The sequence below is a fragment of the Parus major genome, chromosome 3, assembly GCF_001522545.3.
Source record: "Parus major isolate Abel chromosome 3, Parus_major1.1, whole genome shotgun sequence".
NCBI lineage: Eukaryota > Metazoa > Chordata > Aves > Passeriformes > Paridae > Parus > Parus major.
The window spans coordinates 90,311,583-90,326,694 of record NC_031770.1 but is presented as its reverse complement, the minus strand read 5'-3'; the positions used below and the strand labels follow the sequence as shown (position 1 = coordinate 90,326,694).

Below are 15,112 nucleotides of genomic sequence, written 5' to 3'. Positions count from 1 at the left end.
ATCCACAGGATATCATGCAAGTAAATCAGAGTGTAAAACCAAACAAAAGAGTTCCTGAAACATCAAAAAACTTACAAGAATGTTTGAAAAATGTATTAAACACATGAATATGCATGTACCTCTGTAATGTAACAGTATATAGAAAACATTGTCTTAATCTGCTGGTGTGTTCTCTGACCAATAGCCAGAAACACCACAGCACTGGACATTGTCCCTTTTTATTCCCTTATTAAACTTTTAAAAATTTTTAAGGGTGGACTTTGTTTTTCACATTTGTTTTCCCACTTCATACACTGCAGTTTGGGCTACCAGAGAGTTGAGAGACAAGTAATTCTCTGATGCTGGACTTTCCTGCAAACTAAAATTCTTCAGGAATGCCTCCTTAGGATTCCTTATGGAGAACAGTGACACAGAAAATTCACTCAGTGTTTGGTTTTGTCAAAACTTTGTGGCATCCTGACCTGTGTCAGCAGCAGTGTGGCCAGCAGGAGCAGGGCAGGGATTGTCCCCCTGTACTGGGCACTGCTGAGGCCACACCTGGAGTGCTGTGTCCAGTTCTGGGCCCCTCACTGTGAGAAAGACACTGAGGGGCTGGAGCGAGTCCAGGGAAGGGCAGCAGAGCTGGGGAAGGGTCTGGGGCACGAGTCCTATGAGGAGCAGCTGAGGGAGCTGGGGGTGTTCAGCCTGGAGGAGGCTCAGGAGAGACCTTACTGCTCTCTATAGCTACCAGAAAGGAGGCTGTAGCCACCCAAGGGTCGGTCTCTTGTCCCAGGAACTACTGACAGAATGAGAGGACATAGTCTTAAATTATGCTGAGGGTGGTTTAGGCTGGATATTAGGAGGACTTTTTTAACGGGAAGGGTGATTAGATATTGGAATGGGCTGCCCAGGGAAGCGGTGGAGTCACTGTCCCTGGAGATGTTTACAGAAAGACTGGATGTGGCACTCAGTGCCATGGTCTAATTCATGAAGTGATGTTGGGTCACAGCTTGGACTCTTCGCTCTCACAAGTATTTAGAACCTAATTCTGAGACACTCTTTCCAGCAGCATTTGGCGGTGGAAAGCCTTCCCTGGCGCCGAAAAGGGCGGTAGCGGGACCGAGCACAGCCCATTTCCGACCAGGGCCGCGGGACGCCACAGCCGCTCCCCGCCCCGCACCGGAGCCACGGCAGGGCCGGCCCGCCGCTGGTGCGCAGGCGCGGCGGGGCCATGCGCGGAGGCGGGTTTGAACCCTGGCGGGCGCCGCGAACTCCGGGACTGTGTCGCAAATGGAGCCCGTCCTGAAAGGTACCGGCTCGGCCGCCGTGCCGTGGCTTCTCCCGGCGCGGCCGAGAAGAGCCTTCGGGCTGGCGCGGGCTCCGCGCTGCCCCTACCCCCTGTCTCCTTGCGGTTCTTGTCCCGGTGCTTCCCGTCAGGGCGGGTGACGGGCCGCTGTGGGGGCCCGGCCAGCGGGGTGGTCAGGGCTCCACTGCGGGCTGCTCTGACTCGCCGCGAACCCGCCCGATCCCGCCGGCGGGGCCTGGTCGGCCCCGGGGGGAAGCGCGTTGTGCCCGGGCACAGGCCCGGCCCCGCTGCGTGGCCGGCGGGTGGGCAGGGCCGGACGCCTCCCTCCGCTCGTGTGCCGATGTAAGGTGCCTCCTGGTGGGGCACTGCCCGGCGACCCCTCTGTTCTTCCTGTCCCAGTCAGTCGTGTCTTTCTTTTGCATCTCAAAATTTCTGCCTTGCCAAGTTGCCCTCTCATGGCCACTTTGCTCTGCGATCACCCTCTTCTCGGGGGGCTTCTAAGGCTGGCGTTTACAAAAACCGATCTCTACTCGGAGCTCCTCTAGTTCAAAAAAGCACCAAGCACTTCCTCATTTTCCTTTCCATCAACTGTACAAAAACGGCGAAAAGCCTTGCCTTTTGCTGGAATATATTTAATTAGTTAAAATTGACTAATTACTGTAATGTACACCTTTGATCATACTGCATGGAGTTTTGAAGTAGCATCCCTTTAAGTTCCTAGTTATTCCTTTACTGAAATGTTCTGATCTGTTTTTCTAGGAGAATTTTAACTATGAAAGTTCTAAAATATTTGATGTAAGAGGAAGATACTATATTTTCATATGCAAGTGCGTTGTTCTTCACAATTGAACTATCAAGGAAAAAAGTAACTCTAGCTGAATCTGCCCCAGTCTAGTAGTAGAATGAACACAGTTAAAGCACATTGGAGTAGACTTGTCTTAAATTCCCATTTATATCTGAAGTTGTAGTACTGATAATAAGATTTTTCACAGTGAGGAGGTACTTTGTTTCACATTTCTCTTGTATGACAAAAATATTTCTAATAGTAAAAATATTTTAATCTTTATAAAAGTAGTTTTATTGTTATGAATAATTGGAGTATTATTCTGGTTTTAATTTAGAAAGAAGACAGATGTGACTACATAATTAATCAGAAGTAAATGCTTTATTGTCTTAGTAGCTAAGATAATTAAGCAATATTTGCTAAGGATGACCCTTTTAAAAATGAAAGTCTCAGTTTTATTCATGAGTTCTTAGAGTTGTCTGGCCTTTGCCTCAAGTTGGTTTTGGTGAACTGCCATTTCTCCAGTTTTTGGAATTTTCTTGGTTTCTCATTCAAAGTGGGAAAGTGGCATTGCCAGTGAAACTGTAGGTCACTTTAGTTCCTGTCCTGTGTAAAACTAATGAAGGGATTGTTATGAGTTTTATTTGTTTATCCCTCCTTATCAGTACTTCTGTCTTTGGTTGGTTGTTTGAAGATATTCTCAACCAAGGCTGACTTGATTCCTTGAAGAGTTTATTAATCTGCTTGATGAAGCAAACTAATTAAATCTGAATATCTAAAGTTGCATAAGGTAACTGATAGGAAATTTTATTAACCCCTGTTATATGTACTTAATTTGGGGCATTTCAATATAAATGAAGTGAAAACTGAAATCACTTGGAAACTGTTAAGTAATATTTCTGCAAAATTTTCTGGGAGTTTGGGCAAGGAATAATTCTATTGTGATGATGTAATTTTGTTCTATAAGTTCTGTTATATCAACTGGTTTTCAAATTTTTAATTAATGTGAAGATTAAAAATTCTTAAATAATGGTAAGCGTGCATAGCAATGTAAAGATAATGCTTGTTAAGCTGGTAATGTGTTTTAAATAGATGAAGTGAAAAGTTGACTAGTGTCAGACTTCTAAGTTATTTCCATTACAATTAATTTAGGGGACATAAATACATTAAAAAAATTTCTGCTGCTAAAATCTGGCACTCAGTTTACTAAAAGCTGTATTTGCAACTGAATGCAATATGTATAAATGAAATTTTTGTTGGAAAGGCAGTTTAACCAGTTTTACCATGGTATATACTTCATTACATTCATTAGTTGTTGTTTTTTCTCTTCTGATCCAGGTATTTCTGCCTTTGTAGAAGTTTGGTCCTCTAACAGAACAGAAAATTACTCAAAAACCTTTGAACAGCAGCTTCTTGATATGGGAGCAAAAGTAAGGAGACTATTTTGAAATAAATCAAATACAAAAGATCTTAATTATAAATTAGCTTGCTTGTTCTGCTTGTCATATATATTTCTTTTTAGTATGAGCTTTTAAAGGGCAGGAAGAGAAAAAATCAGAGACCTGAGAATAGACCAGTGTGCTGTAAAATTTGTGCTGCTGACAGGTGGGAAATGCATTTAAAGCCTTTCCACAACTACAGACCTCTTTGCATATTAATGATAGCATGCTCTTGTTGGGAAGTATTTGGCTTACCACAGACTGTGGGCAAAGCAAATCTAAGTGTTGAAAACCCGTGGCTTACAAGGATGCACCTTATATTGTTTTATTTTCCTCAATTTGCAAGCAGCTGCTGTGTTGTTAGTACAATGTTTTCTAACCCAAGTACCGTGACATTTTATTCTTCCATTCACTCTCCCACAAATTTGCATCAATTCCAGAAAGCACTAGTAAAAATACAGCTTGGAGTTTCAGTATATGTCTCAATGAATTTTTCTGTGACATATAGTTGACTTGTAGGTGCAAAAGTTGTTTAAATGCCAGCTGTAACATTTCAGCCAGAGACCAAAGTCAAACTGACATCCTCCCTTCTTTCACATTATCGCTGGTTAATGGAGATTATTACAGCCCTCATCATGCTTCAAAAAAATATTTGTGTGGACTCCCAGTTCTCTTTAAAATGGGCGTGTGTGTCTTTTACCACAATTTAAGAAATCTTGCTGATCTCCCTCCCTAAATCCTTTCTTTCTGTATGAAGTAAGCTGACTGTGACAGAACAGTTAGGGTAACTGGTTTTGTTATCAAACAAAAATAACTCGAGTAAAAGGAACAAGAAATATTTCTATGCTGTAGTATCAGACCTAGTAATAGTGTAATTCTATTCTAATAATGTAAAGCTTTTTTCTCACAGAAAATATGGCAGAAGCATAAGGCTTCAAAATAGTCAAAATAATCAAATTTGTTGCAGACAGATGATACAGATGAGCCTTTTTAGCATATCCCTATGGCTGAATAAGGGTGGTCACTCCCCTTCCCTATTCCAGATACTTCCCAGTTACTAGCTGAGCACATGGTACTAAGCTGACTTGGTTAACTGTGTCAGGAAATTAAATTCTAGATTAGTTTTTTCTAGATTGTTGATTCAGACATCTCAAAGTTCATCTGTGAAGCAGAAGATGCACAGGATAAGGGGAGGAGGTGAGAAAGGGGAGAGGGAGATGTAAGGTGGTGCTCCTCCATAATTTGGAGGCAAAGCTACATCAAGCACCCTTAGGACATGGGCTGTGAGCCAAATACTGGAAAAAGTGAGTAAGCAGTTGCATCTAGAGCAATAACTTATTCTGTAAGAGACTAATGGATCATTTTAAACCTAGATACTTAAATATCACAGATTTTTGTCTTCTAAGAAGTCATAATCAGCTTCCCACCAGCAATGCTTGGAAAAGCTAAATAGTTTTCTTAAAGCTAAATTCAGACCCAGCATGCTGTAAGCAAACTATAATGATGCAACTGAGGGTGCAACAGAAAGCCATGGAGCTATTTCCATTTGGCTGGGGAGATGCTGCTGTAAAAAATGAATTCTACTGATGTCACCACATCAGCAATCACAACTGATCAAGCAGTTCTGTGTAGGGTGCTTAGTCTCCACAAAGGAAACCTTGTCTGTGGAAAATGGAATATCTAGAACTGAAAACATCGCTTGCCAGTGGAGGCTGACAACTGAAAATTTGGTCATCTGTGCTGGCTATAATTTTCTGTATTTCTCATTTTTAAAGCATTCCCGTATAATTTTTGTTAGTCATACCTTCAGCCTTTTCCTCAAAACTAAAGTGATTTTTATTTACAAAAATTAGTTTAAAAATTGAGATTCGCAATGCTCTTTAAGCCTGAGCTCTTTTGCCTAAAAGATGTTACTTTGGATAGTGGCATCTGCTTTCTGGACTGGCTGTTGCATAAGAAATTATGTTGCACTACTTAAATAAAAATGTTGCAAAGTTAGTGATACACATAGTGTAGGGAGTTGAAAATGGTAACCTAGAGAAGATTGAAAACAAATGCTTATTCCATCCCTTTAGCCTGCATTAGCTTGACTAATGAGAATGGAGTTTTGATTACTTGAGGCTTCTTGTGAAGCTGGGAAAGATCAAAAGGGTCCTTGACATAATGTTTAGAATAAATTTTAATGCTAGTGGTTTATACAATAAAAATGGGCTGTCTGGTTTCATTAGCATTTTCCAATTCTTGGACCTAAATGTGAGCTCTCTGTGTGTTTCTGCAGGTTTCAAAAACTTTGAATAAGCACGTGACCCATCTAGTCTTCAAAGACGGACGGTTGACGACATGGAAAAAAGCACAGAAAATGGGTGTAAAAATAGTTTCTGTACTCTGGGTGGAAAAGTGAGTACTTGTGGTCATAATGAATGTGGTCTATTTCAGAGATAATATATTCTAGTATTTTTTAATTGAAAAACTTAAATCCAAAAGCCTTTTTATTGATGTACTTGAAATAGTGATAAATCTGTGAGTAAATGATAACTTTTCTATTACATTATTCCTATTATAAAGCATGTGACTTGTGCAGAAAGGTAAAATGTTAACTCTTAAAAAATGAATGTGGTGAAGTAGTTTCATAGTATATTTGTTAACAGTGTTCTACTCTTGTGCTCTCAGATGGCATGTGTAGACAGTGGAGGCCATACTTACACTGAATACAATTCTTACATTTTCTTGTATAAAAGCACATTTCATCAAGGTCATTGTACTGTTTCTGTACTTAAATCCTGTAAACAGAATATGTCCTAGCAAGAAAGAAAAAGATCCATGTATTCTGGTTTTTAAGATATTTGGGAAGTTCAGAACAAAACTTCATGAAGATTCTCTTCTACCGTATGGAAAAAATTAAATTTGTTTTAAAAAAATTAAATAAAAATTCCAACAAGCCATTTAGAATTGCAACCAACCATTTAGAATTTACTAGTCCATAGCTGCTTCTCTAAATTTATGAAGTGCTTGTCAGGCCTAACTAAGATTTCAGATGAGGGGTAAAAACACTGTTCATGTATATGCATGTGTTAAACACTCCAATCGATAAATCAATGTGCTGATGGAAATTAGAATATAAATCAAGTAAAGAGGGTCTTACTTATACCAATTGTCATGGAGTGACATGGAGTGGTAGTGCTCTAAGTGCAAACATTTTGGGCTTGTTTTTTTCTTTTAAAAAGTGGGGTTGTAGGATGGAGGGTAAACTGAGGCCTACAGGCACCTAATTGTAGCCAAGTACAGCTTGGAAACTTGTGATGCAAGTCCATTAGCCAAAAAAGATATTCATGCAAATCTTCAGAAACAAGTGGTTTTTGTTTGATTTGTTGGGTTTTTTAAGTATGTCAGATGTAGAAATCACAGCCATGCAACCCAGCCAGTTTTAAAGCTTTAACACCAAGGAATAAATACTTTAAGTTCCCAAAAATGAGGGCAATGCAAAATTTTATTTATGTGAATATACCTTTAGGGGATGTGGTGCTGTTTGAATGTGTGAGAATAATGATGATTTTAATACTGTTATAAAATTAAATATGTTCTTCAGGTGGCTAAGTGTAGAAATGCAGAATTTGAAATCTTAGTCACATGAACTATAAACTATTGAGATTTGGATGTGCTGTAGTAAAAAGGATCTCATAAAAGTCCGGTTGAGTACCATCAGCAATGGAAGAATAAGAGTGCCTTACAGGGGAGAGTCATACAGAAATACTCTTTCTGTGATAGCAGTTCCACCACAAGAGTGTCCTGTGTACTGCTGGAAAGCATTGAGGAGATGAACACTGTAGAAACATGTGATACTGTAAGGGCAGCGTGGATGGAAATCCAGGTGTAAAAGCCTCTAGGAAATTTGACTTTTGCTGGATAACAGCAACAGAGGAAAAGACAAGAGAAAGCATCTAGAGGGAAAACTTAGGCTATTTGGTAGGAAAGAGAAGGCTAGCATCTTCCTGGTATTTTTTAAGTTTTCCTGTTGGGAAGGTAGAATTAGAAAGGGATTATAAATATGACTCCTTAGCCAGAAAGGCTAAGGAAGAAATACAAATGAAAGCACGGTTTGAATAATTCAAAGAAACCGGGCTGGTATGCCAGAACACATTCTTTCCCCCAGTAAAACTAAGCTGAGACCCCTCTCCCCAGCCTTATAAGGAAAGGTCTGAAGGACCCTGAGATAGCTAAAAATGTGCAAAAGCAGCAATTTCTACAGGTTGCACACAAATGTTATTGTATTAGTATACTTAGAAAGATTGGTTAGTGAAGGAATAGAATATTCAAATGTATAGATTATATAAGCAATTGTAAAGGAGAGCTCAGCCTCTTCTTGCCGCTCTCTTGTTTCTCTTGTTCCTCTCTTGCCTCACTCTTTCTACACTCTTGCTTCCTCTTGCTTCTCTTCTTCCTTCTCTTTCCTACTCTTCTTTATCCTCTTTTCCCGGCTCTCTCACTTCTGTTCTGTTACTCTCTTTCTTAGCTATCTTAAGTCTTGAACTCCTGTATTCATATTTTACCCCCTTTTGTATTGTTCCCTCTGAGCCTGCTTTGAGCTTCATCTGCTGGCTCCTAGCAGGGCTCTCTCTCCCACACCCTGAAATAAACTACTAACATCTAACTCAGCTATAGAGGTCTCTGTCGTGTCCCGGACCGTCCACACCCCAAAGCATCTCTTACATTTTCCTATTACCATTTTCTGACCAAAGCAAGGTCTTGGTACATGGCTTAGAAGGTGAAATTTGATGGAACAGGGGGAATCATCTAAAATAGATTTATTTTAGTGCAGAGGAGGAGCCAAGCTGTGAATTATGATTGAACTTCTCTGTAATCTTTTTCTTCTGGCCTTTAGTTTAAAGTAAACGCCAAAAGGTACAGAAGAACATACAGCTTAGATTGCTGTATACTGTAAGCAGAATTAATGGGAATATCATATCCTTGAGCAAAGTATAGGTCAGGAGCACTAAAGCTTGTATCAGAGATAGTAATGAGTATTCATACTGGTCATGGGATTATTCAAATGAGGCACAGGCAGTAGAAAATTAAAATGAGTCTTTGCCAGGATACATACTAATTTTTTGTTTTTGTAATAAGCACCAGGTTGCCTGACTACGTTACATGTCTAGTACATCCGTGTCTCAGACACTAGTAGGCAGAAGACAGTCTACTGTAAATGTAACAGTATAAATAGGAAGGACTGAATAGTATGTACCCATAAAATTGTGGTCCTTTGTGAATGGAAACTTAATTTGAACCTGATAACTGTGTAAGTAACTTACGCAGAGTTTTAGCACTGCTAAAAAAGATGGCTTGATTAACCAGCGGCTTCATTCAGTAGCAAGTAGAACATTTTCAAAATGGTCAGAAAAGCTGTGAAATGTTATCTCAGCAAGATAATAGTACCTGTCAACTTTCAGGTTGTAGGCTGGGGTTTGGTGACTCCTTTAGGAGTGCAGTGCAAAACTTAGTTGTTACTTGGTCTTGATTAATATAATTAATTATACTACAGTATAAGGGTTCATGATGGAACACCAAACCCAAGAAATTCTATGACAATGCTTATATTTAAAAAGGTGTTTACTTAAAATGGAGGAAGTTCTGTTAAGAAGCTAAGACTGAAGGGAATAAAATTCTTGCAAGTGTAAAGAAGACTGTGTAAAGCAGTCCACTTAAGCATATCAGAAAGATGAGCATTGCATTTTGGTATTTACAGTAGACATTTTCATAGCATTGTTACCTCAGCAGTAGTCAAAAATCAAATTAAATAGAACATAAAACTTCATATAGTGGAATGACAGCATTTTATCATGCTTATATTTGGAATGTTGCCAGAGGATGGCAATGAGCTTTACTGAAGTTATAAAATAGTTTTCTTACAAGATGTGATTGAAGAGACAAGAATATTTCAGTCTGGAAAAGGAGTGGAGGAGGGAGACTACTGTGAACACAAAGGTTTATGTAGAGAGGCTGAATGGGAAATGTATATTTTCCTTTCCAGCAGAAAAATTGTAAAGCATTACAGCAATATACCTGGAGGCAGATTCAGAGAAAACAGTAAATGATGGGTTTTAATAACACAGGGTTAGGCTGTAGAACTCCTTATTGCAGAATCATAATGAGCAAGGATTTACATAGGTTCAAAAAATTACTGAAGCAATTAAACACTTCATTTTATCAAAACCCAACTATAATATTGCATCTAACCATCTGATGACCTGAAATCTGTGGAGTACAGTAAACTGGGAATGTTTGGCTTTTGTTTTTGTTATTACATGCTCTTGGGAATCTTCATATTGGAGGATACTACAGGATGCGGCAGTATATGGTATTGAATCTGGATGCTACTTCTTGGTGTTTGAGCTCTGAAAATACCAGACAAGGAAGCAAGTAATATACAATTAGTCCAGCATTTCTTGATTCTTCTTCTTTGTGGAAAATACTCTCACATTTAACTGCTTTGTGGAAAATTCTTTCACATTTAACAGCTAGTGAACCCCTGTTTCCAGCCTGTTAGACTTGTACCCCAGTGTTGCCCTCCCCTGAGCAGTGCTTGAGCTGCTCAGAGGAGTATGCCCTATGAGCTGAAAAGTGCTGTGATACTTAGATTTCTCTATAAAAGCCTGAAACATTTGAAGGGTTTGTGCAGTATTTAGTGATCATTGCCTTGTTGAATTTTTAATGGATTTCTAGTGCTCTCTCCAATGATTTAAGCCTCCAGCTTTTATTAGAAGCTTCTGCTCTATAGTATGAGCACCTATTTGGGCCTAAACTGTATACAGTTCTACAGTTTAGGAGGTAATTTGAGAAGACAACCCTTTAAGATGAAAATTGAAAATCAGAAAAATTTGTAACTGCAGGGTAAAGTTCTTTTGAATTTTCAAACAGTTGGTTGCTTTTGCTTTATTTTTGGGGTTTTTTTCTTTTTTTCTTTCTAAAAATTTTAATTATGTCTAACTTTAAAAATAGCAAACAAAAGTCAAGGACTTGCTATCATGTAAAAAATTTAAAGTGTAATGCAAAATGAGCGACAGCTTTGGGGTCACTGAGAAAAAGTTTTTTACTGCTTCTTCAACACAAATACTTCAGTGAGCAGCCAAAAAAAACTCCAAAATCTGAGAACAAAAAGAACCCAATATAGAATGGAATAGCTACGATCTGCCCAAATTAGGAACACTTAATACTTCTGCATCAAATGTGTAATTGTGACGCACTACCTGTGTTTTCTTAGCAGGATAACTCATCCCACAATAAGTTTTATAAGTCATTTGCATTCAGATTTGTCTGCAAAGTAAAAGATTCATAGATTTAATGCTAAATTTTCTGCTCTTTAGCTTCTCTGTATCAATTACATCTCTGAATTAACATAACTTTTCATGTAGTCTACGTCTGTGCTGGTTATTATCCAGAATTTAATAACAGTCACTTAAGTCCAGCTGCTTAATCTCTCTTTTTGATGTCCCTGAGAACTCTAAATTCAGTGACTTTGACAAATACCTGCAGTGGTACATCTTTCTCGTCCATTCCAACCCAAGTGAGGATGAGGCCTTAACTGTACAGGCTCACACTGTGTAGCAGTTCCATCACTAGGTGTCACCAGAGCCACACGAGCGGCTGCTGCAAGGCCAATCCAGCAGCTTGGAAGGGTGTGGAAAATAACACGAGTGGGAATCTTGCCCTTCCAGAGCAGCAATTTGGAGGACATCATTGGCACAAAAATTTGGATCACATATTTGTCATAGATTTGTATTTCTATCTATTGTATATCTATTTGTAATAGATAGACTGGGGAAGGAGGGGAGGAGGTAACATTATAGTACCTACCTTAAAGTAGGTACTTAACACACTTAGAAGGGGTTGGTGTTTCATTATTGCAGGGTTCAGACAATTATTCTTGCAATCGAAGTTCTCATTCTTCAAACAAAACTGAGAAAATAAAAACTCACAAAACCTTCTCTAATTTACTGTACAGGTGTCGAGAAACTGGAGCCCATGTTGATGAATCCCTATTTCCTGCAGTAGACACTAATGAGGGATTTCTAATACCAATCAAAAAAGTAAGTATGTGATTTTTATTTTTTTTTTTGGCCTAGAATAAAAAACTTTAAAGTTTGAACTTGGCTTTTTGACCTCAAGCATTTGAACTATTTTTAGAACATTCTGTAAACTCTATCTGAGTAGAGTATTCAATTCAAATTATATAATAGAGATATATAATAGTAGAGATTTCAATTCAAATTATATAATGATGAGTAATCAAAAAAATGACTACTATGTGGCTTATGTTTTACAGAGTTGCAATAAATACTATTATTTTAAAAAACTATCTTTAAATCTTTAACTTTGCTGCAAGCAAAAAAAAATGTTTGTTAGATTCTTTCTTAATTAGTATTAAAGATTACTTTGCAAAATGCTTTTTTCTACAATTACCTGTGGTTCTAAAGGAGGTGATAAGCAGCATAAATACCAATAATCAATACCATGACAAAGTGGTAGGCAAAATAGGAGGAGGTATCATTATTTTGGCAGTTCTATATATATAATTAAGGGTTTTGTCTGTCTTGTAGCACAAATGTATGCAGCCAAAAGACTATGTTGAACAAACTCCAGAAAATAATAGAAAGCTTCAGAGAAGACTAAACCAAATGGCTAAAGAATTAGCCCTACAAAAGACAGCAGTTAATGCTGGTAAGAACTATTTTTTACTAAGATTCAAATATTTGAAGTTTTTTTTTTAAAGCACTTGATGAGGTTTTGGTGTTTGTTGGTTGGGGTTTTTTTGAGTCTTTTGTATCTTGCCATGAGAAATAAAATTGATTTAACTTTTACAGAGTTCTTTGCAGTTCTGTTGTGTTAAGGCATCTGTAATGATCTTAGATCTAAGAAAACTATTTTTGCCAAGTTTTATGGAATAAAAAGAAAGAAACTTAATCTCAAGCTGTTACATCATTTAAATATTAATATATAAATACAATTTCTTTGTGTAGAAACAGATGTACCAGTTTTGTTATTTGAAGACAATGGTTCACTTATATACAGTCCTGTTAATAAGATAAAAGCTCAGTGCAATGCAATGGAAAGAAGAATAAAGGATATTAAGGAAAAAAGAGAGAATCTTTCTCCTACGGGTAAGAAATTGCATTTTACTTACTTATGAACATGCACAAATGGCTACTGGTTTTATTGCTGACTTTTTTGTGCACTTGTGCTCTTGCCTTTAGAATTTTTTTTCATATCTTTATTGCATGTCCGGAACACAGTGGTTACAAAATAATTTTTTGATCACTAGTCTGCTCAAGAGGACTGATGTTTAAGATAGACTTTCTATCTCAGTGTAAATTGATATTATCACCTCTTGATTAAACTTTACAGTGAGACTCTAAATCTTATTTCCTGTTATATTTTAATGTGGATGCTGTGCATAACAAAGGTTGTAATGCTATTACTCCCACATCAACAGTTTAAAAAGGAGCCCAAAACTAATGAGATACCTGTCCAAGTACTGAAGAACAGGACTTAAAAAAGAAAAAAAAATGGAATAATCTTATTAAATAAATCTAGTTAATTTTAAAATGCATATTCTTATTAATTAAACCTAGATTGCAGTTTTCAGGGTTTTTTTTTTTAGTGTTTGCATTACTTTATTGAGAAAATATTATGGTCTAAGTCATTAGGTTTCGCCAGTTACTGCAAAAAATGTTGAATGTGGAACATTTTTTGGTTGGGTGGAATCCAAAGTATTTGAAGTTTTAAGACGTGTGTCAGCTAGACTGTCAATTTCTGATTTCAAAAATAGTTGTGAAACTAAAGAAACAGCAATACATGGATAAAAAATTAAATCTCAGTTTATTTTAGTGAGGATTGTATTTATTTTCTCTCCAAATTTTAAGGTAAACCTTCAAACATTAAAAACATTTCTGCTATATCAAGACATGACTGCCAATTGCAAGATTTCACAGATTCTTTAGTAAAATGTCTCAGCAGGCCTTAAAAATACCGGTAATAATTTCTAAATAGTTTGACATTATTCTTTAGTTTCAGAAAAATATGCTGCTGAGTTTCCTAGGAAAAATGCTTACAAATTTCTAATAGCTTTTTTGTATTCCTAGGTTCACAAATGACTCAAAGACTTCCAAGTACCTCACCAGGAGACTACGCACTGTCTACTTGTATCTTAACTAATTCAGAAGACGTGTTGCTATCTGGTAACTAACACAACTTAATATATTACAGAAATTAAAAATAATACATGTCCTTTATATCTTACTTCAGAAAGTACTGTATACTGAAATGAGAACTGTATCTATTTTCTCTATCTTTTATATTTAAAACTGAATTATCTTAGTTTTTCCTTACTAAAGAAAGTGTGTTGTACTAAGAAGTCAAGAAAAATGGAGCATAAGGAATATTGCTGGGTAAATGCTCTGCCTTACCTGCTGTATTGCTTGCCTCACTTCCTCCTCTCTACTCATACCATTCGCTATTAATAATTTTTGTCCTACATGGTATCAATCTTCTCTGCTCTTAACAGTGATCATATATAGTACACAGAGTGAACAGCAAAGAGTGTAATGAGGGAAGCTTAAAAGAGATCTGAATGAGGGTAAGACCTGAAAGAACTGAAATGTCTTCCAAATTTTCAGTTGAAGAAGTTGAATTTCAAAGTTAGACTAATGTGTTTTTCAGCTTATGTAGTCAAGTTTGAGGAAATAACAAGAATAAAAATAAATTGGCTTTTTTAATGTTTTGTGGTTTAAGATGGATTAAAATAATTTGTGAGCAAGGTAAGAACCTTATAAAATCATTCTTGTAAAGTTAGGAGTTTGTTCCTGTGTTTTGGTGTATTAGCAGGGCATAAGACAGAAGACTGTGAAGTCTGTTGAGGTACATCAGTGAACATTTTAATAGTATTGATTATGTATGCAGAAAGTTTGTGCTTCAGACCTCATGTCATCTGTCAGTCACTGGGCCAAAAAGCTCAAGTCAGATGCAGGCCTTGATCTCAGTAGGAAAGTGAGGAGAAGGGAGTCTTCAGAATTTGTAATGAGGGCCACTAGAGCAGTTTGCCTGCTCTCTGTTCTCCCCTAACAGTAAGCTATACCACATTTTGTTTTGAGGTTTTGTATTTTACTCACATCGTACAGGAGTTCTGACATGTTGGCTTATCTAAGAACACGGTGGGTTTCTTGCAGTCTGCGACAGCTTGTTATGTCTTCATGCAATATTAGTGAAAAGTGATAGTTGAACACTGGCAGTAGTTTAGCTGTTCCAGCAAACTGTTTTACTTTGATAGCTGATGAGGTATAACATTGTGATTTGAGAGCTTTGCCTTGCATATGTCCCTTCAGCTTTGCAACTGAACAATGTAATTTTACACTAAGAACAGAGCAAAAATTCCCATAACAGCATTTAGTGTAGCTTCCACCTCCAGCACTCTGCGACAGTGGCCCCTGTGTTTGTGCCTAAGAGATGTGAGACTGGTTAGTAATGGTTTGGAAAGTTCAAGAAGCCAGTTTAATTTGAGGATTGAAGCTGACTTTGTCAGTTGTCAGTATGAGAGACTGATCATATAATGTGGAA

The 15,112-nt window shown here is 37.5% G+C and overlaps 1 protein-coding gene across 1 annotated transcript in view; it reads left to right on the top strand.

The window, feature by feature from the left end:
- The first annotated feature begins 1,183 nt into the window (after positions 1-1,183).
- Positions 1,184-15,112, top strand: part of MCPH1 (microcephalin 1) — a 129,494-nt gene continuing 115,565 nt past the window's right edge. Inside the window, exons 1-7 of the mRNA XM_015621623.1 lie at positions 1,184-1,288; positions 3,408-3,499; positions 5,787-5,905; positions 11,505-11,589; positions 12,100-12,220; positions 12,520-12,660; positions 13,642-13,737. Coding sequence (XP_015477109.1) covers positions 1,270-1,288; positions 3,408-3,499; positions 5,787-5,905; positions 11,505-11,589; positions 12,100-12,220; positions 12,520-12,660; positions 13,642-13,737 — 673 coding nt within the window. The 5' untranslated portion in view covers positions 1,184-1,269. The remainder of the gene's footprint in view (positions 1,289-3,407; positions 3,500-5,786; positions 5,906-11,504; positions 11,590-12,099; positions 12,221-12,519; positions 12,661-13,641; positions 13,738-15,112) is intronic.